Here is a 23,539-nt window from a genome sequence, read left to right on the forward strand (position 1 = left end):
AAGAGCCACCTTCCTCCTGGAAGACCGGGAAGGTCTTGTCATGTGAGGTCATAAATGCTCTCATGGCTGAAGCCCATTGAGTCACAATTTTGGGCAGGAAGCTTCCTGACCAGTACAAGTGGGATGAGGCGCTAGGGAGTAGAGCAGGAAAAGTCTGTGGAGGGATCCTGGCTCTGTCTTTTGTTGGTTGTGGGATCTCTGAAGTTTCCTGTCCCCATTCTGAGCCTCAGCTTGCTTAATGATAAAACAGGGATAAGAATGTGCATGTCTGCCAACATTGATATTGTCCCAAAGCCATAGACCCTGGCACATGGGAGCTCTGATGGGCGAGTACAGTGGCCAGCTCTTGACCACGTATCTTGAAGAAATGGACATCCTGCACTATGATCCAACATCCACTGCTTATATGGTCGGGCAGAGAAGAGAGAAGAATTAGGTGAAAATAAGGGACTATTGATTAGCTATTTTCTCCTCCTGGTTCATCCTGGGGGTGACTTCAGATTCGGTCACTGTGTAACAGCAACAATAATAATACAGTTAACTTTAAAAGAGGGATTACTAAGTGCCTAAGGGGGATTACTGTGCTAAGAGCTTAGCATGCATGAATCTTGTTTATTACATTGACGTCATATTATGTTCTTCTTATTCCCATCTGTACTTTACACACGAGGAAAGTGAGATCTCTCTGGTCAGTGGTATCACCGCAGTTTGAATTCAGTGCCCATAATTCTTAATTCCTATTATTCTACCTGGCATGAGCCCCTGAGCTTCATGTGGAAGGAAAACTGCTCAATCAGCTGTTTCACAGATGTGTGTCACAGGTTGGAGGGTGTGGGCAGCTCTAGATGCCCCAACCCTATTGCTGGAAACATGGCTAATTATATATGAATGACAGATTGTTCATCCTTATATGAAAATATCATTTCTCCATCCATCCATCATCCATCCATCCATCCTTCTGTCATCCGTCCATCCACCACCCATCCATCTGTCCATCCACCATCCATCTACCATCCAATCATCCAACCATCCATCATCCATCTATCCATCCATCCACCAATTCATCCATTCCTCCATCCATCTAAAGGCAGTTTACCTAGAAGCCAAGCCTGAGACAGGGATTCTTGTGCAAGTGAATGATTTATTGAGGGAGTGCTTTCAGGAGAAACCTGTAAGGGAACAAGGAAAACAGGCTATGCCAGTGGACAAAGCAAGACGTCTAGCTCGATCCTACAAGGAGCTCTGGGGCATGCAGTGTACCACCCAGATGGTCCTGAAAGAGGAAGAGGGAGGTTAATAATTCCCTCTGTGGTACTATTCTCCCTACTCATTGGTTAGAGGTGGGTGGGTGGCATGGGGTGGCCGATGAGCATGGTAGCTCCCAACAGCCAAGGGCAATCAATCCTCAAGAGAAGGTGGCAGTTGTGAGCACTTGGCAGCAAACACCTGGCTTAGCTGGGGGTTGGGGACCTGGGCCAGGAGGAGAACTGAGTAGGGCACCAATACCACCTGCCACCACTTCCATCTCTCCATTATGGGCTCCTCTGGTCCAAAAGCATTGCTTGAGCACCTGGTACATGGAGGAGCAGAGGAAATGAAGATGAGACTGATGCGGCCTCCATCCTCTGGGAGCTCCAGTCTGGTCGGAGGAGGCCAGAGCAGTCTGGCTAATTACATGCCACTCAAGGGAGAGCTTGGCAAGTGGCAGACCCATTCCTAAAGTGCTGTGGGATCTCAGAGATGGGAGTAAGCCAAGACCCTCCCTCTTCTTAGAGTGTTTTAAAAGAGCCAGGCTGGTTTGAGGATTAGATCCTTTGGGGGGTTGCGGGAGGAGAATTCAGCAGTCCTGAAGGAGTGCAAGATGGGGGGGCAGGGCAGGGACGGGTGAGGCACAGCGCTGTGGGCTCCTCCTAGCACACTGGGGTCTGGCCCTTGCAGTGCGGCCGCCAGTAGTAACGCAGGTGCTTCTTGTAGCTGTCCAGGTTCCGCTTCATGCAGAAAGCCACCCCCTTGTCACAGGCGCACAGCTCTCGCTCACACCAGCTCCCCTTGTCAGCTGCAGGGTGGAGGAGGAAGGCACTTAGCATCTGTCTCTTCCCAGGACAGGCCCCTGGAGGGAGCCTCTGAAGGCAGCACAGCCCTTGCTCAGTTTTCGGGGACCCTTCCCTGCCCACTACTTCCACTCTAGCTGTGGGAGCTTGGGCACGTGCCATGTCCTCCCTGTGTGCCATTGCTCCTTTGTCTCTTTATTCATGCGTTTAATAAACAGTTGAGCACCTCCCGTGGCAGGCCCTGGGGTGGGGGGAGAGAACTGAATGGAAGGGACATGTGAGGGTCACACTCCCGTGGGGGCAGCAAAAAACCACAGCAGTGATCAGGGCTGGGCTATGTGGAAGTGAGAACACGAAGCAGGGCCTACGAGATGGTCAACCGTGGGACCTGACACAGTGTCTAGAGCTGTTTGTGCTGAGATCAGAAGGGTCTGCTCAGGAAAGCCACAGTGAAGGAGAGGGCGTATTCCAGGCAGATGGAACAGCATGTGCAAAGACGCTGCGCAAAGAGGGACCATGGTGCTTCAGTTTTGTGATCTGTAAAATGGGCATAAGAAGTGTCGCCTCGGGGCTCTTGTGAGAATTTAAAGAAGCCAAGGCTCTCAGCACATAGTGAGTGCTCAATAAATGGTTAAGCTGCCAATGAACAGGAACAGCTGTGATGATTCCATTCGCTTCCTGGCCCTGGGACCTGCCGCCTCTCTGTGCATGGACCCCGGGTCTGGGTGACCTGGGTTACAGCCCAGGCTTCGTCATTTGCAGCTGTGTGATCCAAGCAAACACTTCACTCTAGGCTCAGTTTCTGTGTCTGCACCATGGAGATCACCCGGGCAGTTCTGCCTTCTGACTGGGCTGCGATGAAGACCAGCGATGATGAAAATAGTCACAGCAGCCTCAGTCGCTGGGGTAATTTTTCGAGCATGCTTCTGCAGCAGGCATCTGCAAGGCCCATTCTCTCGGCTCTCAGATTAGCCCTCGAATTAATGTTATGGGTGGAATACTGTTATCGTCCTGAGTGTCCAGATAAGGATCCTGAGGTTCAGAGCAGTTAAGCAATGTGTTCAAGGTCACACAGCTGGTCAGTGGTAGTTGGTCTGGGATCTGAGCTGAGTCTGCCAGCCTTCTAGATCCCGAAGGGCTCAAAGACTCCATTGGACCTCTCCTTATGTCTACCCCCATTCCTACCCCTCCCCACAGCTCAGCTACTGTCACTGGACACATGAGAAAAACAGAGAGGTCGTGTAGGCTGTGCCTTGTCACACAGCAAGTGAAGAAGGCAAGCCATGCTAGAACTCTCTTCCTCGGCTTCCACCTCCAACCCCGAGGTCCTGGGCACTCACAGCACTGGACGGTCCCCTGGGAAAAGGTGTATCTGTAGTGGTCCAAGTGGGTGCGGCAGCCATGGCCCTTCAGGTGACTGTAGCAGCAGTCGTGGGCGTGGCAGCACCTGGAGGGAGAAGACGGGAGGTGGGTGGAATCCCGGACTGACTCAGGTCTCTGGCTGCCCTGCCCCAGAACAGAAACCGTGTGCCCACCTTGGAAGGGTCATGCCCAGCGGGGTCTAGTCTTCTTTCTAGTACCTATTGCTTCCGGTGCACCAGGCTGCTACTCTATGAATTCTCTCTTAATCCTCTCCATCACCCTATGGTGAAAGTACTAGCATTATCCCCATTTGCAGATGAGAAAACTGAGATTCTGGAAGGTCAAGGCACTTGCCCAGGACCACGCAGCCTGTAAGTGGTGGACGGAGGGCACTGACCCGGGGTCTTGACGGGCTCCCATCCCTCCTCTGGCTGAAACCTAGGGTTGTCGTGAAAACAAAATGAGATTTTGCCAAAAAGAGGTGGGACTTTTTAAAAACAATGTTCAATGGCCGCGGGGAGTGTGGGAGGTATTGTAACTACATCAGGGGTGGGAAGACAAGAGGGGCCCTTCAGAGTCTCCAGGGAGCCCTCTAGAAACCCCGAAACTGCACTGGAGCTCTATGGGTTCCTAGCACATAGTACAAAATGAATAAATGGATGGAGAGGAAGAGGGGACAGGAGGAAGGGGGGGTTGCCCCCGGGTGGGGGCAGGGCAGGATTCCCCCCTTGGGCCTGCGTGGGGAGGAGTTACCAGTCTGTGGCATCTTTGGGTTCACCTCTGCCACCGATTCCACAGTGACAGCCGTAGGGCCAATAGGAGAAGAAGGGCACCTTCCCGGTCACTTGTTTGATCATCTTGTTCAGGTTCAGGATCCCACCCTGGGCTGGAATCACACCTGTCACAAATAAAGAACATGAGTCTCAGGGGAGGCCAGTCGGCCACAGGCCTGGCACCTCTGCTCTGCCTGGACCAAAGCAATGACCTTGGATAATAAAATGACAACAATCATTATGGCTACTGAAAATATAATGATAGCTGTTGTGTGCTTACCGTGTCTTTTCATGTAGTGACCTACTGATTCTAGCCATCTCCAGAAGTAAATACTCTTTTTAAGTAAATTTTTTTTTTCTTTTTGGCTGCACTTCAGGTATGTGGAAGTTCCCGGGCGAGGGACTGTATCCACACCATAGAAGTGACAGTGACCTGAGCTGCAGCCATGACAATGCTGGATCCTTAACCCACTGCACTACCAGGGAACTCCTAAATAAACTTTATTTGGTGCATAAAAGTTACCAAGGTTGTACAGAGAGGTCTCTAAAGTTATCATTGCAGAGAATTGTGGTATATTTATGAAAACTAAGAAACCAACATTGGTATAAGGAATACTATTTAAACAATTTTATGTATTTATTTATTTGTCTTTTTAGGGCTGCACATGGCATTTGGAAGTTCCAAGGCTAGGAATCAAATTGGAGCTGCAGCTGCCAGCCTTCACCACAGCCACAGCAATGCAGGATTCTAGCCACATCTGCGACGTACACCACAGCGCACGGCAATGCTGAATCCTTAACCCGCTGAGCGAATCCAGGAATTGAACCTGCATCCCCATGGATACTAGTCGGGTTCGTTACTGCTGAGTCACAATAGGAACTTCCGAGAAATACTATTTTGAATACCCATTTTAAAGATGAGCAGACTGAGGCTCCGTACCTTGCTGCAAGTCAGAGTAGTTGGTAAACGGAAGAGCCGGAATTGAAACCCAAGGCAGTCTGGTTCTGCTCTCTGTCTCTGGGCACTGAGTTCATGTTCTATGATAGGAACTCTGCCAGCCCATGGAGAAATCCAAACGTTAAAAAAAGAATAGTGGGCATGGCTCTCCACATGATTCAGAAATCAGTGATTTTCACGGACATTTTTCACTTCAGTCATAATATTCTCAGGTTAGAATTGATCATAAGGGGAATTTATTTTATTGGGAGAGAGGAATGCATTATGTCGAGTTAGGAGAAATAAAATATATGGAGTCAATGAATTCAGGGAGAGTTTAGGAGAAACAGACAAGGAAAGAAGGACACTGGAAGGGACCTGTGTGCCACCTCGGGAGATGACCCAAGAAGTCACTTGGAGCCAAGAGTCTCAGGGAGACTGGGATGAGGAGTCCCCTTCGGGTGACCCTAGTTTTGGAACCCTGCCTCCCACCCTCAAGTAAATGATCTTGCAATGAAAGCTCCACAGGCGAACGAAATAAGTAGTAAGCTGAGGGGAGTTCTAGTATCCATGAGGATGCAGGTTCACTCCCTGGCCTCGCTCAGTGGGTCAAGGAGCCAGTGTTGCTGTGGCTGTGGCTGTGCTGTAGGCCAGCAGGCAGCTGCAGCTCCGATTCGACCCCTAGCCTGGGAACTTCCATATGCTGCAGATGTGGCCCTGAAAAGACAGGAAGAAACAACCACGCAGGTTGTTTACATACATGTCATGTCCTCAGTGTGTGGGAATTCACATTGTCACTCCTGTCGTCACTTCAGCTACTCAGATATTAAAGAGAAATCTCGCTAAGCTTTAACTATGGTGAGGAATGACCCCAGGCCCTCTGGAATTCTGGACTCAGTGATAAGGCACCTGAAAACAGCCCACTGCCAAGAGAGTTACCATCTGCCTTGTGGTCCAACCAGGGACTTGAATCCAGAACCTTGCCTTTTTGGTGTCCCTCCCTCCCCCTTTCCTCCCTCAGTCTAGCTCTTTCCATTTCAGCTTAGCCATAGCCACACAAATGAACTCACCCCTGAAATGACGCAGCTCTCCCTCGCAAGGCAAACACCACATTCAGCTTTGATTCAGAATGTTTTGGGTGGTCTTATAGTTCTTATAATAGTACAGGGAGGTCCACCCAGCCCTGAGAATTTGAGGAGCTCAACCTACAGTTATGAGGACTTCAGTGCACTGGCTTAGCCTGACAGCAATTCCTACATTGGATGCTTTTTTTTCCCATCCTTGGCTGCCACCAAGGGGGACGGAGCCCCTTCTCTCAAGGGTTAGCCACAGTGGCAGAAGGCAATATTGCGCATGTGCTCTGTGTGAAGCCATTGCCTGCTCACTATTACTTGCACTTGCTAAACACTTTGTGTATGTTTTCTCATCAGTGAAAAAGGTGCTCTTGCACCCACTTTAAAGATGAGGATGTGGGGGTGGGGGGTGGGGGCACTTGACCAAGGTCATATCACCAGGAGATGATGGGCCAGCATCTAAATGCAGGTTCATCTGTCTATCTTATCTCTACACTGTATTGCCTCTTTGCAACTGAGAGATAAATTTCTGTAGCTTGATTGCAGTTTTTAATGCTTTGCACTGTAACCCTGGAGATGGGTTCCTTTTGAGAATTTGGGAGTCCCCAAAATAACATAAAACCACATTTAAAAATGCAAATCCTTTCTAAAACCCCACATCTGAGATGGATCAAGAGACAAAAGTGCCAGTTTGTGAGCAACCATATTTGTACCTTTGATCTGCTAAAGATCCGATGGAAACTGCCCCATTTCTCAGTGGTCAACAGAACTCTCTTCCCAGGTTCAAGGGAGATAATGCACGCAAAAGGTTTCTAAAAATGTAGCGTGCTGTGCATACGGAAGAGATGGCTATTATCTTGTCAAAGGGACAGAGGGGAGCAGATCCATTTCTGTCATTTGTGTCCGAAGCCCCATAGGTGTCAGCAAACAGCATGACCCCAGTTTCTGAACCCCTAGTTTCCCGTCTACGCATGCCACATGGCTTGGCCACCCAGAGCTCCTCGGCCAAAGCCACTGTTCCCAGGGATTGACAGCTATGATGGCTCCTTGCATGAAGCCAAATTGTTGGGGACTAGGAGGCCAGGGCAGTGGAGGTCAGAGCAGCAGTTCAGTCTAGGAGAGAGATATAGGGCATAGCCACTTCCCCCCCTCCCCCCACCGCCATCCCAGCTCTGGGTCCTGTCCCCACTTACCAGCAAATGCCACCAAGAAGCACAGCAGGGGAAGTTCCATGGTCCCAGCACAGAGCAGTGGAGGCAGCTGCTGGAAGTCCCCTTCCATCCTGGCAGCCCCTTATATCAGATGCACCCCTAACCACTGAGCCCGCTCCCACCCCTCCCAGCACCAGCTCTGGTGGACGTCACCATGCTCCTTCTGTTTCCTCTTTTCTGGAAGAGGGGAATTTTTTTGTATATTTTTATTTTCACTTTCTGTTTTTTAAAACTTTTTGGTTGCAAAAGAAACACATGTAGCGTAGAAGACTTGAAAAACAATTAGAAGAAATTTCAAATTGCTGACACCTATGGGGCTTCGGACACAAATGACAGAAATTTCAAATCACTTGTGAATCTGTTAATCGTTATTGATTTTAATTGAAATATAATCGACATATAACATTGTGCAAATTTAGGATGTGCCACATATGGATTCGATACATTTATCTACTGTATTATGAGTGCCATTGTAGTAATGATTAGCACCCCTGTAACATCACATGATTATAATTTCTTTTTGGTGGTTAGAATCATTAAGATCTAATCTTTTGGCAGTTTTGGTGATTGTAACACAATATGGCTGTCTATGTTCCCTATACTGTGATATAAGTCTCTAGAGCTTATTTATTACTTGCAAGCTTGTCCCTTTTAACAACAGTTATCCTGTCCCTCCCCACCCCCTGTTTCCTGGTAACCACTGTTTTACTCTTGGTTTTTACATGTTGGGCTATTTTAAATTCCACATATAATTTATATCATATAGTATTTGTCTTTCTCTGTCTGAAATCTCACTTAGCATAATGTCCTCAAGGTCCATTCAAGTTGTCACAAATGGCAGGATGTCCTTTTTAATGGCTGTATAATGTTCCTGTGCGTGTGTGTGTGTGTGTGTGTGTGTGTGCGCGCGCGCGTGCACGCATTTGCTAGTGTGTGTATACACACACACACATAGATATATGACATCTTCTTTATCTGTTCATCCATTGATGAGCACTTAAGTTGTTTCCACCATTAACATTTTGATGTATGTCCTTCTATTGCTATATGGGTCTTTCCACAGTTTTCCCTGACCAAATGAGGAAAATGTTACAGGTAGCACTTTGTAGTCCATCTTTTCACTTACTAATATAACTTGAACATATTTCTGTATTGTTAACTATTCTCCCACGGAAACATTTTGAAAGGCAGTCTTGTATTCCATTATACAACTATACTATTGATGGGCGTATGGGTTATTTCCAAGTTTGTACTCTTCTAGACCATACAATGGTGCAGTGAAAGACATCTTTGATGTTAAATCTCAGTTCCTGTTCAGGATTGTTTCTATAGGATCTACTCCTTCAGTGGATTTGCTGAGTCAGAGCATACACACACACACACACACACATGATTTGAAAGCAACTGAAGTGTACCGACAACTTACCCTGCAGAAAGACTGCCCCAGTTTAAAATGGGAATCCTAATGAGGGGAATGGTTTGGACCTCACCTAAGTAGGGTGGACGTGCAAATGGCAGGACACGCACATCATTACAAAGGGACAGTCTGCCACAAAGTCTCCACTGGTAATCTCCCAAGGTTTCATGGAGAGTCCATGATAGCAGAAATTGTTTTTTTGTTCCCATGCCCACCAGATGGGCTGTTCAAGGACCTAGTGCACAGGCTGATCTCTTTGCTGCCTGCTAATCAGTTCATCCCCCAAGGTCAGTCACTGTTGGGAGTCCTCCCTCTTCCTCTCTCAGCCCTCCCCTCTCTCCCTTTTATTTTTTTTAGTTTTGTTTTTGTTTTTGTTTTTGTTTTTTGCTGTGCCTATGGCATGTGGAAGTTCCCAGACCAGGAATCGAACCCACGCCATAGCAACCACCCAAGCCACTGCAGTGACAATGCCAGATCCTTAGCCCAATGTGCCACAAGAGAACTCCCACCTCTCTCCCTTTTAAATCTCGTGGTTCCTAGACTCAGTCTCCTTATGTGTGAGAATCTGCATGCTCAATAATTAAGCAGCAGGGAAAAGAAATGTCTCTGGCATTTTCTTCGACATGCTTCCCCCATGCCTGCTCAATCGTCATTTCCCTATACTCTTACCAATGTGGGATCTTACTATACAAACAATCTTCTAGATCTGGGCTCTTCATGGGGCATGTGGCTCCCTCCCCTTCCCAGAGCCCTAGCTTCCCCCAAGGACTAGGAGGAGCAAAACTAACCAGGACTTCTGCTGATTTCAGAAGGCTTTTCCCTAATGGAAGCAAAGACATGATCTCAATGCCGCAAAGAACCTTCAAAAATAGCTGTCCAGGACACCCCCAGAGGTCCCAGGGCACAGCTAAAAGGCTGAATTTGAGATCAAAAGGACCACATTCAAACTATGGCTCCCTCTCTTCCCAACAGTGGGACCCTGGGTACATCACCTCATGAGCTTTGGTTTCCTCATTTGCATAATGGGGATGATGTGGGGGCAACAACCCCTCCCTCCTCTGCTTACTGTGGAGTTTAGGGTCATGCATACAGCGCACTGCCCCAGGTCTCACCTGCAGAGAGAATGCCCTTATGGCGACTACAGTACAGGTTATGCAGCCCCACATGGAGATAAAGAGGCCGGCAGATGGGATTCAAAGCCAAACTGCCTCCCCAGTGTTCCAGCTGCTTTACAGGGAGAAAGCTGCTTAGCTCTGTGTCCTCCATTTCCTTGTGTGTGAAATGGGGTGATGATAGTGTTACCAAACCAGCTTGGGTCCAAACAAACTTGGGTCCCCTGCTTGGGTGCAGTAAAGCCAATCTACTGACTCAACCTGCTGCGCCACAGGAGAACACCCAGGGAAAGGTTTTTAAAGACAGGGTGAGGGGCAGGGTTGTGGGGTATGTGATCAGCTTGTGGACATTCTTCTGATTGCTCGATGGTGAGGTAACCGGAGGTCAACATCATCAACTTTCTGGTTCCAAGGGTCTGGTGTCAAAGTGCTTATGGACAGCTTACAGTTAACTTTTTCCACCTGGTGGGGGTTTCTCAAAACAGCTCAAAGAATTTGGCTCAGAATATTATCTATAGGCCTTGAGGAGGAACTAAAATTCGTGACTTTGTTGAATGGCTACACTCTTACTATTTGGTCTTACTTGGCTCTTTTCCTTTGTGTTTGCATTTTCCCACTTCTCTGATTGAATTTATTCTTTGGAACGAGGAAAGCTTAGGAGACTAAAGTTTTTAGGCAGGAGGAAGACATGGGGTGGGCGGGGGGGTCTGTTCTGGAAAGTCCCAAAGGGTCCTGCTTGGTTATAGTAGCACCTACTTCATAGACTAGTTTCATGGAGTCCATGAGATGATATGTGTGCAGAGCTCAGTCTATAGCTAGAGACCAATATGTGTTAGCTATGGCTACTCCCACCACCATCATCATTATCTTCATCTGCACCATTGCTGCTTAGAATGAATGGAGTAAATAACTCCTTTTCTTTTGTGTTGTCTAATCTGCTGTTCATTTTATCCTCTCTATCATCTCAGTATATTTTTTTCTCTCTAGAAATTTGGTCTGGGTCTTTTTTTTTTTTTAAATCTTCTGTGTTTCTAATTAACATGCTCAGACTTCCCTCTATCTTCTTAAACATATAGAATATTGTTCTAAAAACTGTCATAATATCGTTAGCTATTGATTCTATCATTTGGGTCATTTCTAGGTTGATTTATATTGACTGATTTTTTTCTCATTATGACTTTTAGGTCACCACTGTTTATTGTTACAGAAAACAGTGTGATAATAAATCTTTGTCTATTTTTAAAGGGGAAGGAAGTTCTTTAGAGTAGATTTCCAGAAGTAAAATTACTCAATCAAAGGACAAAAAGATTCTCAAGCTTCTTCCTTTTCTGGAGGTTGGAAAGAGTTGGGAAACCCCCTTGCTTCTGGCTCCATGAGCAGCATGTAATAGTTGGACCTTGTCATTTCTTAAGACTTGTCAGCAAGTCTGTGTGTTTTCATTTCCTTGGAAACTGTGGGAAAACACTTGGAGATATTGTTAGGCCACTATCCATCAACATCTCCAAGTAGTGGATGGAAAGGAGCAGGAGGAGGCTTAGAGACTATTCAGAAGTTACCATCAGCTGGGGCTCAGAGAAATTTGCCCAAGGTCATCTGTAGGCATGTGGCAGAGTTTGGGTTAAAATACAGGTCTGCCAGAGCTGCCTCTATTATCTCTGGGTGCGGTTCTAAGTGGTTCACACACAGTAAATTTTAAGTAGCTACTGTCCCAATCCCCATTTTACAGATGAGTCATTGTACCCAGGGGCTCTGCCATACTTTCCTGCCCTCCCCAAATAGATGGAGGTGGAAATGAGAAGAGCTGGAAGATCCTGGAGCCTGCGGCCCCCAGCCTCACTACAGAGAAGAAGGTGGACCCCCATCTCCTAAGAGACACCTCCATGGTGTCAGAGCACATCTTTCAGCCAGTGGCCGGAGTCCTCCCCTTGACACATCTTTCCTCACAAAAGCCATTTACCGAAATGGTCCCATTGACTGGATTCCATCCGAGATGAAACCTACCAGAGGCAGTTAGACATGCAGCTCAGAATTACTGAAGGTTTGCAGGGGAAGAGGAAAGTTAAAGAAGCCAGGCTTCCTCAGGGTCTCCTGAGCCTTATCTCTGATAGGGTCTGGCAGGGGGAGACAGGGAGGAAGAGATTTGAGATTCCTCTGTGGGAGAGTGACCCACTTTTCTCCTGCGGCACTGAGGCAGAACTAAATCAAGTGAATTCAACAACCAGAAACCATTTAAATGTCTGTCTACTGCAGAATGGTAAATGGCACCAGAGTTACTCTGTGATAACACCACTGAACTACAGCTACATATGACAACATGGAAAAATCTCACGGATGTAATGCTGAATGACAAAAGCTGGATGCAAAAGAGTACAGGTTTTAAGAGAGATTTATATGACCTTCCCAAACAGTCAAGCTATTTTGTGCTTTTACAAGTTGAGACAGTATCTACCCATTGAGCAGCATGATGACTAGAGGGGTTACTAAGAGGGTTTCATGGGTGCTACTTATGTTCCCTCTCTTTGGGGATTGGTTACACTGGTGTGTTCATGTTGTGAAAATTCATACAGCTGTTCCCTTTTGATTTGGGTATTTTTGTGCATACATCCACAAATTTGAGTGATGATGATAATAAGGATCATGACCATAAAAGCAAATGGACACCAACTTCAGCAGGAAGTACTTCAGATGTCCTTCTAGGTGATCAGATATCCTTCTAGATGGTCAGATATCCTTCTAGGTGATCAGATATCCTTCTAGGTGATCAGATATCCTTCTAGATGGTCGGATATCCTTCTAGGTGATCAGATATCCTTATAGATGGTCGGATATCCTTCTAGATGGTCAGATACCCTTCTAGGTGATCAGATATCCTTCTAGATGGTCGGATATCCTTCTAGATGGTCATATATCCTTCTAGGTGATCAGATATCCTTCTAGATGGTCGGATATCCTTCTAGATGGTCAGATATCCTTCTAGGTGATCAGATATCCTTCTAGGTGATCAGATATCCTTCTAGATGGTCGGATATCCTTCTAGATGGTCATATATCCTTCTAGGTGATCAGATATCCTTCTAGATGGTCAGATATCCTTCTAGATGGTCAGACATCCTTCTAGGTGGTCAGATATCTTTCTAGGTGATCAGATATCCTTCTAGATGGTCGGATATCCTTCTAGATGGTCAGACATCCTTCTAGGTGGTCAGATATCTTTCTAGGTGATCAGATATCCTTCTAGATGGTCGGATATCCTTCTAGATGGTCGGATATCCTTCTAGATGGTCAGATATCCTTCTAGATGGTCAGATATCTTTCTAGGTGATCAGATATCATTTTGGATGATCAGATATCCTTCTAGATTATGAACAACTGAGATTGGGTAGCAGGAAGAAATTTCTACCTCAATATCAGGCAAATCTGGCTTTGAATTCTAGCTTATTCATGGCATTATTTTGATTACATTACTTTGTCTCTCTGAATCCTGGGTTTCCCATCTGAAAATGGGGCTAATCATGCATCCTTTGAAGCTTGGGGTCATAATTAGAATGAATGCATGGCAACTGGTGACCCTCCACCCGAGAGAAAAGAGTCTCAAGTTCTGACCTCCCCCCACATCTTGGGCCCAGAGACTCGTTTTTAAATGACGGAACTAGTCACACAGCAGGGGATTTCCACTTTGATCCCTCAGACAAGTAGCCACAGAATGTACTTTCAAAATCACTCAAAATTCCCCCACGCAGCAGCTTCAAGATCGTCATTGTGAAGGTTCTCCTTGTTTTCAGACTTGGCCTGGCCCCCTGCTGCCTTCCTCATGGCCACATTGTGCCAAGAGGCAGCAGAGCCTGGGTGTTCAGAAGGAGGCTTTGGGGTTAGACCGACCTAAGGTGGATTCGCTCTCCCTCTGTTTTCTCATCTGTTAAATAAATGGGGTGAAGGAACATGAGAATGCCCAGCTATTGGCGTTCTTGTGAGGATTCCTAGACATGGGGCACACGTGGTCCTTGGCTTGTATACAGTAAGTACCCAATTACGGTAGTTGGTGGTACTGTTAGTTACTAGTATTACTTTCTGGGAGGCAAAAATCACATGTCCATGGGAAATTCCATGGGAACCTAGCAAAAAATTCTTCCATTCAACAGGTATTCAAGCACCTACTATGTGCTGGTCCTGAGGCAGACCCAGCACACTGTGCAAGGTACAGGGAGGAAGGAGTAAGACAGGTTCCTTCCTCCTAGGAACTCACAGTGTTCCTGGAGTGACCAGGAACTTTTGAGATGATTGGAACCTGGATTGTGTATACCCTTGATTGTTCCTCTGGTGGGTGTGGGTGGAGGCCTCACACCAATTTGCATAAGTTGATTTGCAGGCAGGCGGGTTTATCGGCCTGAGGAGTCAGAGTGGGAGGATGACTCTGGGCACTGAGATATTTCTCTGGTGGCTTTGGCCTGAGCCCTGTGGAGAGAGCTCTGTAGGAGCTCCAGGCACAGGCTGTGGTTACTGGGAGGAGTTCTGCAGGGGACAGGGGACAGAGGACAAAGGGTGCAAATATGGTACAGGATGGGGCTGGGGACATGCTTCCTTCTCTGCAGAGAGCACAGTGTGGGAAGGTAGGGAGACCCCACTGGGCATCTGAGAGCTGGCAGCCTTGGGATGCTGAGGCCTCCATGAACAGCTGCAGAGGTGGGGCAGGGGAGCAGAGGAGGATATTGGGACACAGGCAGGTACAGAGGGACCAAACATGTGAAGACACAGGGAGAGAGGGCCATCTGCAAGTGTGGGAGAAGGGCTGCAGAAGGAACCAACCCCGGAGTTCCCTGGTGGCTCAGGGGATAAAGACTCTGGTATTGTCATGGTTGTTGCTCCAGTTTGATCTCTGGCCATGGAAATTCCACATGCCATATGTGTGGCCAAAAAAAAGAAGGAGGAGCCAATCCTACTGATACTTTGATCTCTGACTTCCAGCTTATAGAACTATGAAAAAATAAAACAGTTGGTTAAGTTTTCTTTTAATTTTGAGAAAATAAAACTGTTGTTTAACTCTGTGGTGCTTTGTTATGGCAGCCTGAGTAAACTAATACAGGTGTTAAGGGAGTCCAGAGATAATAATGGATGCACAGGCAGGCTTCCTGGAGGAGGTGAGCAGCTGTTCGTCATTGCCCTCTCTCTTCTGTTCCCCTCCCTGCCATGTCCACCCAAACACCGTGCCTGCAGTACAGAGACCCGGTCTGAGGGACTAACCTGGTCCTCAGGCCACTGCCTGTAGCTGAGCCTTCCCTGACTCACAAGGTGGAGCCACCTGGCTTGCTGCCTCAGTTTCTGCCTCCATAAAATGGGAACCATTTATCCTTTGATGCCTCCCTCCATCAGAGTCAACGCTTAATAAATAGGAGTTATTTAGAGAATAGTCATTACATATCTGTGTGTGTTTGTGTGTGTGTGTATAACATTTTTGTCTTAAATGTAGAGGCAATATATATTTCTTAATTTTTTATTTCTTTTTTTTTTTTTTTTTTTTTTTTGTCTTTGCTATTTCTTTGGGCCGCTTCTGCGGCATATGGAGGTTCCCAGGCTAGGGGTCTAATCGGAGCTGTAGCTGCCAGCCTACGCCAGAGCCACAGCAACGCGGGATCCGAGCCGCGTCTGCAACCTACACCACAGCTCACGGCAACGCCGGATCGTTAACCCACTGAGCAAGGGCAGGGACCGAACCCGCAATCTCATGGTTCCTAGTCGGATTCATAAACCACTGCGCCACGACGGGAACTCCCCCTTTTTTTTTTTTTTAATTTTTTATTTCTTTTAAAGTCAAATTTATTGAGATATAATTTACACAAAATTTGGTATGATCAGTCTTTTTAATTTCAGGCACTCTAATTGGTATGTCTGATATTAAGTTTGGTATTAAGTTTTATTTCCCTAATAATTAATGATGCAGAGCATCTTCTCTATAGGCTGATTTGTCAAGCTATAGCTTCTTTGGTGAAGAATCTGTTCAAATCTTTTGCTCCTTTTTAAAACTTGAGTGCCTTGTTTTCTTCTTGTTGAATTTTGAGAGTTCTTTATATATTCTGCATACAATCTTTTATCAGATACGTGATTTGCAAATATTTTCTGCTTATCTTAGTAGAGTCTTTAAAAATGCAAAAGTTTAATGTTCGTTAAGTCCAATTTATATATTGTGCTTTTGGTGTTGTAGCAAGAAATCTGCCTAGTCCAAGGTAACAAAAATTTTCTGCTATGTGTTTTTCTAGAAACTTTATAAGCTTAGGTTTTACATCTAAATCTATCATTCATTTTTTCAAATATATATGTTTTAAACTTTTTGGTAAAATGTACATAACACTTACCATCTTAACCATTTTTGAGCTTACAGTTTACTGACAGTAAGTTAAATTCACACTGTTGTGTAACCACCACCACTGTCCAGATGCAGAATGCCTTTCATTTTGCAAAACTAAAACTCTGTACCCACTAAACAATAACTCTCTATTTGCCCCTCCCCTAGGTCCCTGGCAACCACCATTCTACTTTCAGTCTATGAATTTGACTGTTCTAAGTACCTCATATGCATGGAATCATATAGTGTTTGTCCTTTTATAACTGACTTAGTTTACTTACCATCATGTCCTCAAGTTTCATCCATATGGCATGTGTCAGAAATTCATTCCTTCCTTTTTAAAGCTCAATAATATGATATTTAAAAACAATAGCTTTACCAAAATATAGTTTGCATACCATACCATTCCCTCAAATGTACACTTTGATTTTCTCTTGTGTATTTGCAGTTATGCAACCATCACCACAATCTAATTTGAGAACGTTTTCAACATCCCACAAAGAAACCTTCTACTTTAGTGGTTACTCCCCAATCTCTATCACACACACCCCCTCCCCTAAGCTTTCAGCAACCACTAAACCACTTTCTATCTCTATAAAGTTGCCTATTCTGGAATTTCATATAAATGAAATCATATAATATGTGGCCTCTTATGACTGGTCTCTTTCATTTCATACAACGTTTTTTGGGGTCATTCATGTTATAACATGTATTAATACTTTATTCCTTTTAATTGATGAATAATATTCCACTGCATAGATTATACCACCTTTTAGGTGTCCATTCATCAACTGATGGACATTTGGTTTTTTCCTGATTTTTGGTTATGAGTAATGCTGCTACAAACATTTATGTGAAAATTTTTGTGTAGATGCATGTTTTCATTTCTCTTGGGTATATATCTAGGAGTGGAATTGCTGGGTTGTATGGTAACTCCATATTTAACTTTTTGAGATGCTGTCAAACTGTTTTCCAAAGTGGCCACACCATTTTACATTCCTGCCAGCAATATATGTTTCTGATTTCTCCACATCCTCACCAACACTAGTTATCATTTGTTTTGTTTTTAAAAATATATATAGCCATTGTAGTGGGTGTGACATGGTATCTCATTACGGCTTTGATTTGTGTTTCCCTAATGACTAATGATGTTGAGCATCTTTTCATGTGCTTGTTGATCATTTGTTTACCTTCTTTGGAGAAATGTCTATGCAAATACCTTGTCTTTTTTTTTTTTTTTTTTTGTCTTTTTGCCTTGTCTAGGGTTGCTCCCGCAACATATGGAGGTTCCCAGGCTAGGGGTCGAATCAGAGCTGTAGCTGCCAGCCTACACCACAGCCACAGCAACGTGGGCAGGATCTGAGCCATGTCTGCAACCCACACCACAGCTCACGGCAACACCGGATCCTTAACCCACTGAGTGAGGCCAGGGATCAAACCCACAATGGTTCCTACTCGGATGCGTTAACCCCTGCGTCACGACAGGAACTCCTACTTTGTCTTTTTTTTAGTCAACTTGTTATCTGTATTGTGAGTTTCAAGAGTTTTTTTATATACCTTGGACCCAAGTCCTTTGTCAGACATAGGCTTTGCACATATCTTCTCCTCATCTCTTATTCTGCAGGCTGTCTTTTTACTTTCTTAGTGATATAGTTTGTAGCTCATAAACTTTAAATTTTGATGATGTTCAATTTATCTTTTTCTGGTCACTTTGTGCTTTTGTTGTACCCTCTAAGAAACTATTGCCTAACCCAAACTCACAAAGATCTACTCTTCTATGTTTTCTTCCAAGAGTTTTATAGTTTTAATCCTTACAGTTGAATCTATCATACATTTTGAGTTGACTTTTGTGTATGGTGTGGGGAAAGAAACCATCCTTATTCTTTTGCATGTGATATCCAGTTGTCTTAGCACCATTCTTTGAAGACCTCTTTCTTGATTGAATTGTCTTGGCACATTTGTTGAACTAATATCCATTCTGATTAATTTTTTAATATGATGAGAAGTGTGGAAGAGAATTCTTTTTTCTTTCTTTTCTTCTCCCTCCTGTCCTTCTTTTCTTTTTTTCATATGGAGATAGTCACTGCTCCATTACCACTGTTGAAAATTTATCCTTCCTCCACAAAATTGTCTTTGCATCTCTGTCAAAAATAAAGTTTCCTTGGGAGTTCCCGTCGTGGCGCAGTGGTTAACGAATCCGACTAGGAACCATGAGGTTGCGGGTTTGATACCTGGCCTTGCTCAGTGGGTTAAGGATCCAGCACTGCCATGAGCTGTGGTGTAGGTTGAAGACACAGCTCGGATCTGGCGTTGCTGTGGCTGTGGTGTAGGCAGGGGGCTACAGCTCTGATTAGACCCCTAGCCTGGGAACCTCCATATGCTGCAGGAGCAGCCCTAGAAAAGGCAAAAGGACAATAAATAAGTAAATAAAGTTTCCATTCCTGTGTAGGTCTAATTCTTGATCATCTATTCTGTTCCATTGATCTACTTGTCTAGCTTTATACCAATCTATACTCTCTTGATTAAATTTATAAGCCTTAAAATCAGCCTATAAATCCTACAACTTTGTTCTTCTTTTCAAAGTTGATTTGGCATTCTAGGTCCTTTTCATTTCCATATGAATTTTAGAACCAACTTATCAATTTCCACAAGTCCATCAGGATTTTGATTGAGAGAGCATTGACTCTATAGAGCAAATGGGGAGCAAATATCATCTCGATGATATTCAGTCTTCTGATTCATGAACATGGTATATGCCTGTATTTATCTTGGTCCTTGATTTCTTTGGGCATTGTTTCATGAAACAGTTTCATATATTTTGTCAGATTTATCCCTAAATATTTCATTTTTGGGATATTACTATAAATGTATTTTTCCAATTTCATTTCCACTTGCTTATTGCTAGTAAATTTTCATCTTATCCTGCAAATTTGCTGCTAAACTCAGATATTTGTTCTAGCAGCTTTTTTTTTTTTTTGGTAGGTTCTACAAGATTCTTTTTTTAAATATGGCCTATCATGTTTATTCAAATAGAGAACATCTTACTTCTTCTTTTCCAATCTGAATGCCTTTTACTTCTTTTCTTGTCTTATTGAACTGGCCAAAACCACCAGTACAATGTGGAATAAAATTTGTGAGAGTAGAGATTTTTGTCTTGGTCCTAATATTTGAGAAGACAGTAACCAGCCCTTTTCCATTAAATATGATATTTGCTGCAGGTTTTTTGTAAATGCCCCTTTTCAGGCTGAGGAAGTTCCCTTCTATTTCAGCTTACTGACAGTTTTGTTATTTTTTAATCAGGAAGCGATATCAGATTTTGTCAAATGGATGGGTTTTTTATTTTTTTGCATTTATAAGATGACTATAGTTTTTCCTTAGTCTGTTACTATGGTATATTACATTGATTGATTTTTAATATAAAATCAAACTCTCACCCCTAGGATAAACCTCGCTTGATCATTGTGTATTTTCCTTTTAATGTCTTTGTTTGCTAACATTTTATTAAAAATGTTTATATTTAAGTTCATGAGGGATATTAGTCTTTAGTTTTTTCTTGTAATGTCTTTACCTGATTTTGGTGTCAAAATAATAGTGACTTAATAGTATGAATTGGAAAGCATTTCCTCTACTTAAATTTTCTGTATTGGGAGTTCCTGTCATGGTTCAGTGGTAATGAACACGACTAGTATTCATGAGGACACGGGTTTGATCACTGGAGCCGCTCAGTGGGTTAAAGATCTGGTGTTGCCAGTGAGCTGCAGTGCGGAACATAGACGTGGCTTGGATCCCATGTTGCTGTGGTTGCAGCACAGGCTGGCAGCTGTAGCTCCAATTCGACCGCTAGCCTGGGAACTTCTATATGTCATGGGCGTGGCCCTAAAAAGACAAATAAATGAATGAATAAATAAATTAATTAAATTTCTGTATATAAACTGATTGTGTCCTCCCAAAATTCATAAGTTGAAACTAACCCCCCATATCTCGGAATGTGACTGTATTTGGAGAGAGGGTTTTAACTGAGTTTCAGTGAGGCCATTAGGGTGGTCCATCTGACTGGTCTTTATGAGAAGAGGAAATTCAGACACACAAAGAGATAGGAGGGATGTGCATGCAGAAAGGAAAGGCCCTGCGAGGACCCAGCAAGAAGGCGGCCATCTGCAAGCCCAGGAGAGAGCCCTCAGAATGAAACCAACTCTGACAACACTTTGATCTTGGACTTCTAGCTTCCAGAAGTGTGAGAAAATGAATTTCTGTTGTTTAAGCTACCCAGTCTATGGTACTTTGTTATGGCAGCCCTAAAAATCTAGTATAGTTGGTATTATTTCTTCCTTAAGTATTTGGTTACATTCACCTGTGACTTCATCTAGACCTGGACTTTATTTATGAAAAGGTTTTAAATTACATGCTCAATTTGTTTAATAGCTATAGGGACTGTTTCCAGTTGAGTGAGTTTGTGTCGTTCAAGGAAATTAACCAACTTAGTCATTGAATGCACTACCTTGCAACCACTTTAATACAAAGAAATTACAAATAAGACAATAAAACTACCAGTTATTCTACTGTTTAAAAATAACTGTTGCTAGTGTTTTGTTGTATATCCTTCCAGATAATTTTTATGCATGTGCCCACTAACACCTCTTGCCCCCCGCACCTTTTTTTACAAAATTGCTGTTACCCTTAATACCCAGGATTTTTGGCATTAAATCTTTGAAAAGGTAATTATGGATGGTTAATAATTTGCTTAATTAATTCCTTAAGGTGCTTCTGAGTCGGAGGGGGGAAGCACCTTAAAGAATGCCCCAGTCACTATTGTGTTTCATCTGTCTCTGGGAACCATGAGTAGTTCTTCAGGGTTAGGGTTCGTATCTCGGTTTATAGTCCCAGAAGTGGAATTACTGGGTGGACCAGTTTATTATTGACATTGGTACTGAGCATCCTGTGCTTGGAGGAGGGGAGTGGGGGGGGAAGGAAGCAACAATCCGCCCCTCAAGGGACCAGTCCAACCAGCACTGTCAGTGGGAATGTGTGATGAAAATATGGCACAAGGCTATTCCAAGGCTCTTAGAGCACCCTCTCACCCCACCCCCAGACTCCTTGGCATTGATCTAAGTGGCTCCAGGTTACCTGTATATTGGTGGTTGTATTGTCAGTATGTGGACCTGGACTGGGCCTTATTTCCTGGTTCTTCCTCCTTTGGAGTGAGTGATAGCATTAAGAAGCATCTGCAAAAAATCAAGCAAGAACTGAAGCCAAGCTCTGCAAAGGCAAGTGAAGGCAGAGACCAGGCCTATCCTCCCATCATCATGCTCCATTGCCAGGGAGCTTCCAGTCTGACATGGTAAAGGCAGGCCCTGTCCCATGGGGAACCCCAGGTTTTGGGGAAGAAATTACAGTCCCCTATTCTCCAGGATCTCTGGTCTGAGGGCAGTGTCAAGACCCCCAGACCAAAACATGTACAGGTGCCTAGAAAGGACTGTATAAACGACTGCCAATCCACACCTTCCCTGTAAGGATGTGTGAACGGATGCAGAGGGGCTTTTCTAGGATAACTTTCTGGGAAAGAGAAGGGCCTGGACCACAGAGAGGAAGTTGGGCAGGGGAAATGTGGGTGCTGGGAAAGGGAAAATGGTACATGGTGTTGTTGCCCAGCCAGTTGGTTTGGTAGAACCAGAAGTAGAAGCTGGAAAAGCTAGGGGTAGGAAGGAAAGCCCCAGGGCACTCTCTTTTGTCCCTTGTCAGAGAGTCTGGGGACATTGGTAGGGAAGGGCCAATGTGAAGGTGGGGAGATGATTTGATGTTTTCATTTCCAGTGGTACTCTTCTCATCCCCTGCCTTGTTTCCCTCCCACCAGAGGGAGGAGAACAGGCCTCTGCTTGGTAACAAGCAGGTCTTTGGGCACCTGCTATGCCCCCACAGCACACAACACCTGTTATTACCTGTGAGCAAGACCTTTCCTCAGTGATGCTGGTTTTATCCATCCTACCACAGAGGCCAGAGGCCAGGGAAGGGGACTATCTTGCCAGGATCTCAGAGGCAAGAAATCAGGGTGCAGGATGTGCAACTGCCCACACAGCAAGGGGCTCCTGGGGCTCCTGCCCCCTCTACTTCTCCCCAGCCCCGTCTCTCCCCCACACATGCCACCCTCAACAAGAGGCAAACGGCACCTGCTCCCTGGCCACCAAGATCTCAACCAGAGGTGACTGCCTCCCACCCCCAGCCCCCGCCATGGCACATTTGACTATGTCTGGAGACATTTTTGGTCATCAAGTCAGTGAGGGTGGGAGGGAGGAGAAGCAGGGGGGAGCTCGGGGAGGGCGAGATCACTGGCACTCGTGGCATCTCTCGGGGAGGGATGCTGCCAAGGATGGCCCCCACCAGAGGCTGTCAGGTCACGTGACAGTGGTGCAGGGGCAGAGTAGCCCCCCTATTCCAGATAGGCAGGCTCACCCTGCCAGATGTGAGTTGGGGGCTTCCTGCTGGATGCTTGTGTGTGGGTGTGTGCGTGTGCGAGTCCTAGCCAGGTGTGGGCACCAAGAGCTTGCAGATGTGGGTAGAGAGTTCTCTGCAGATTCTAGAGAAAGCCTTCCTCTCCTTGATCCAACCCCACTCCGGCTCCTTGAACTCTTCTTCTCTTAGGCTTCAGCCTCCCGGCTTCCATGTTCATTTCTGCATTGTCTAGATTAGCAAGTATCAGCCAGGATCCCTCAGCCTCGATATCTGATGGGGTTCCTCACCCCCCCTCATCCCCAGGTGATGTCTGATCACCCTGCCTGCTTTCAGTAAGAATCTCACTAGGTGGGTTTAGTCGGAATCCCTTCCTACCCTTGATGTTTCCTCTTAGTAATTTCCCATCCACTGGCCCCACCCTGCACCTTGGCTATAAATTCCCACTTTTCTTTGTTCTATTTGGAGTTGAGTCTAATCCCTCCACCCCGCTGCAAGACCCCACTGCAGTACTTCCTACACGAGCCAACAGCCCCTTTGAATAAACAGTCTGCCTTGCTGTGCTTTAACAAGTATCTCCGAATAATTTTTTCTTTATAATCGCTTTCAGATGGGAAGAGAGGGAACTTTGGGCTAATTTTCCTTCAGATGCCTGGGGAAGGGCCAATTTCCGGTAAGGTGCACCAACCCCCACGCCCCCGGCGGCCCCGAGCACCCTTGGGTGGGACATCGCCAGGCAGCCGTGGGCAGGCGATGGGAGGGAGGGAGGAGGTGGAGCCTCCTTTTTCTAGGCCGTGTGTCACCAGCCTCCTGCCCAGGGGCA

The 23,539-nt window shown here is 45.3% G+C and overlaps 1 protein-coding gene across 2 annotated transcripts; it reads right to left on the reverse strand.

The window, feature by feature from the left end:
- Window positions 1–1,121: 1,121 nt before the first annotated feature.
- Window positions 1,122–7,466, reverse strand: PLA2G2D (phospholipase A2 group IID). 2 transcript variants are annotated; one of them, NM_001244695.1, is given in 4 exon segments: window positions 1,126–2,056; window positions 3,392–3,498; window positions 4,167–4,311; window positions 7,390–7,466. In NM_001244695.1, coding segments are annotated over 4 exon segments (438 nt in total). In that variant the 5' UTR covers window positions 7,430–7,466; the 3' UTR covers window positions 1,126–1,910.
- Between the last annotated feature and the right edge of the window lie 16,073 nt (window positions 7,467–23,539).

Source organism: Sus scrofa, chromosome 6, assembly GCF_054392235.1.
Source record: "Sus scrofa isolate SSC_HxYL_T2T_F1_AM1 chromosome 6, Sscrofa_HxYL_maternal_Yorkshire_Landrace_v2.0, whole genome shotgun sequence".
NCBI classification, from domain to species: domain Eukaryota; kingdom Metazoa; phylum Chordata; class Mammalia; order Artiodactyla; family Suidae; genus Sus; species Sus scrofa.

Bases quoted from the DNA above. Each gene is read 5' to 3' on its own strand.
- PLA2G2D (XM_084958218.1), bottom strand. The intron at 2,057-3,391 runs GTGAGTGCCCAG...TCCACCCTGCAG, and splicing joins CCAGGGGACCGTCCAGTGCT to CTGACAAGGGGAGCTGGTGT.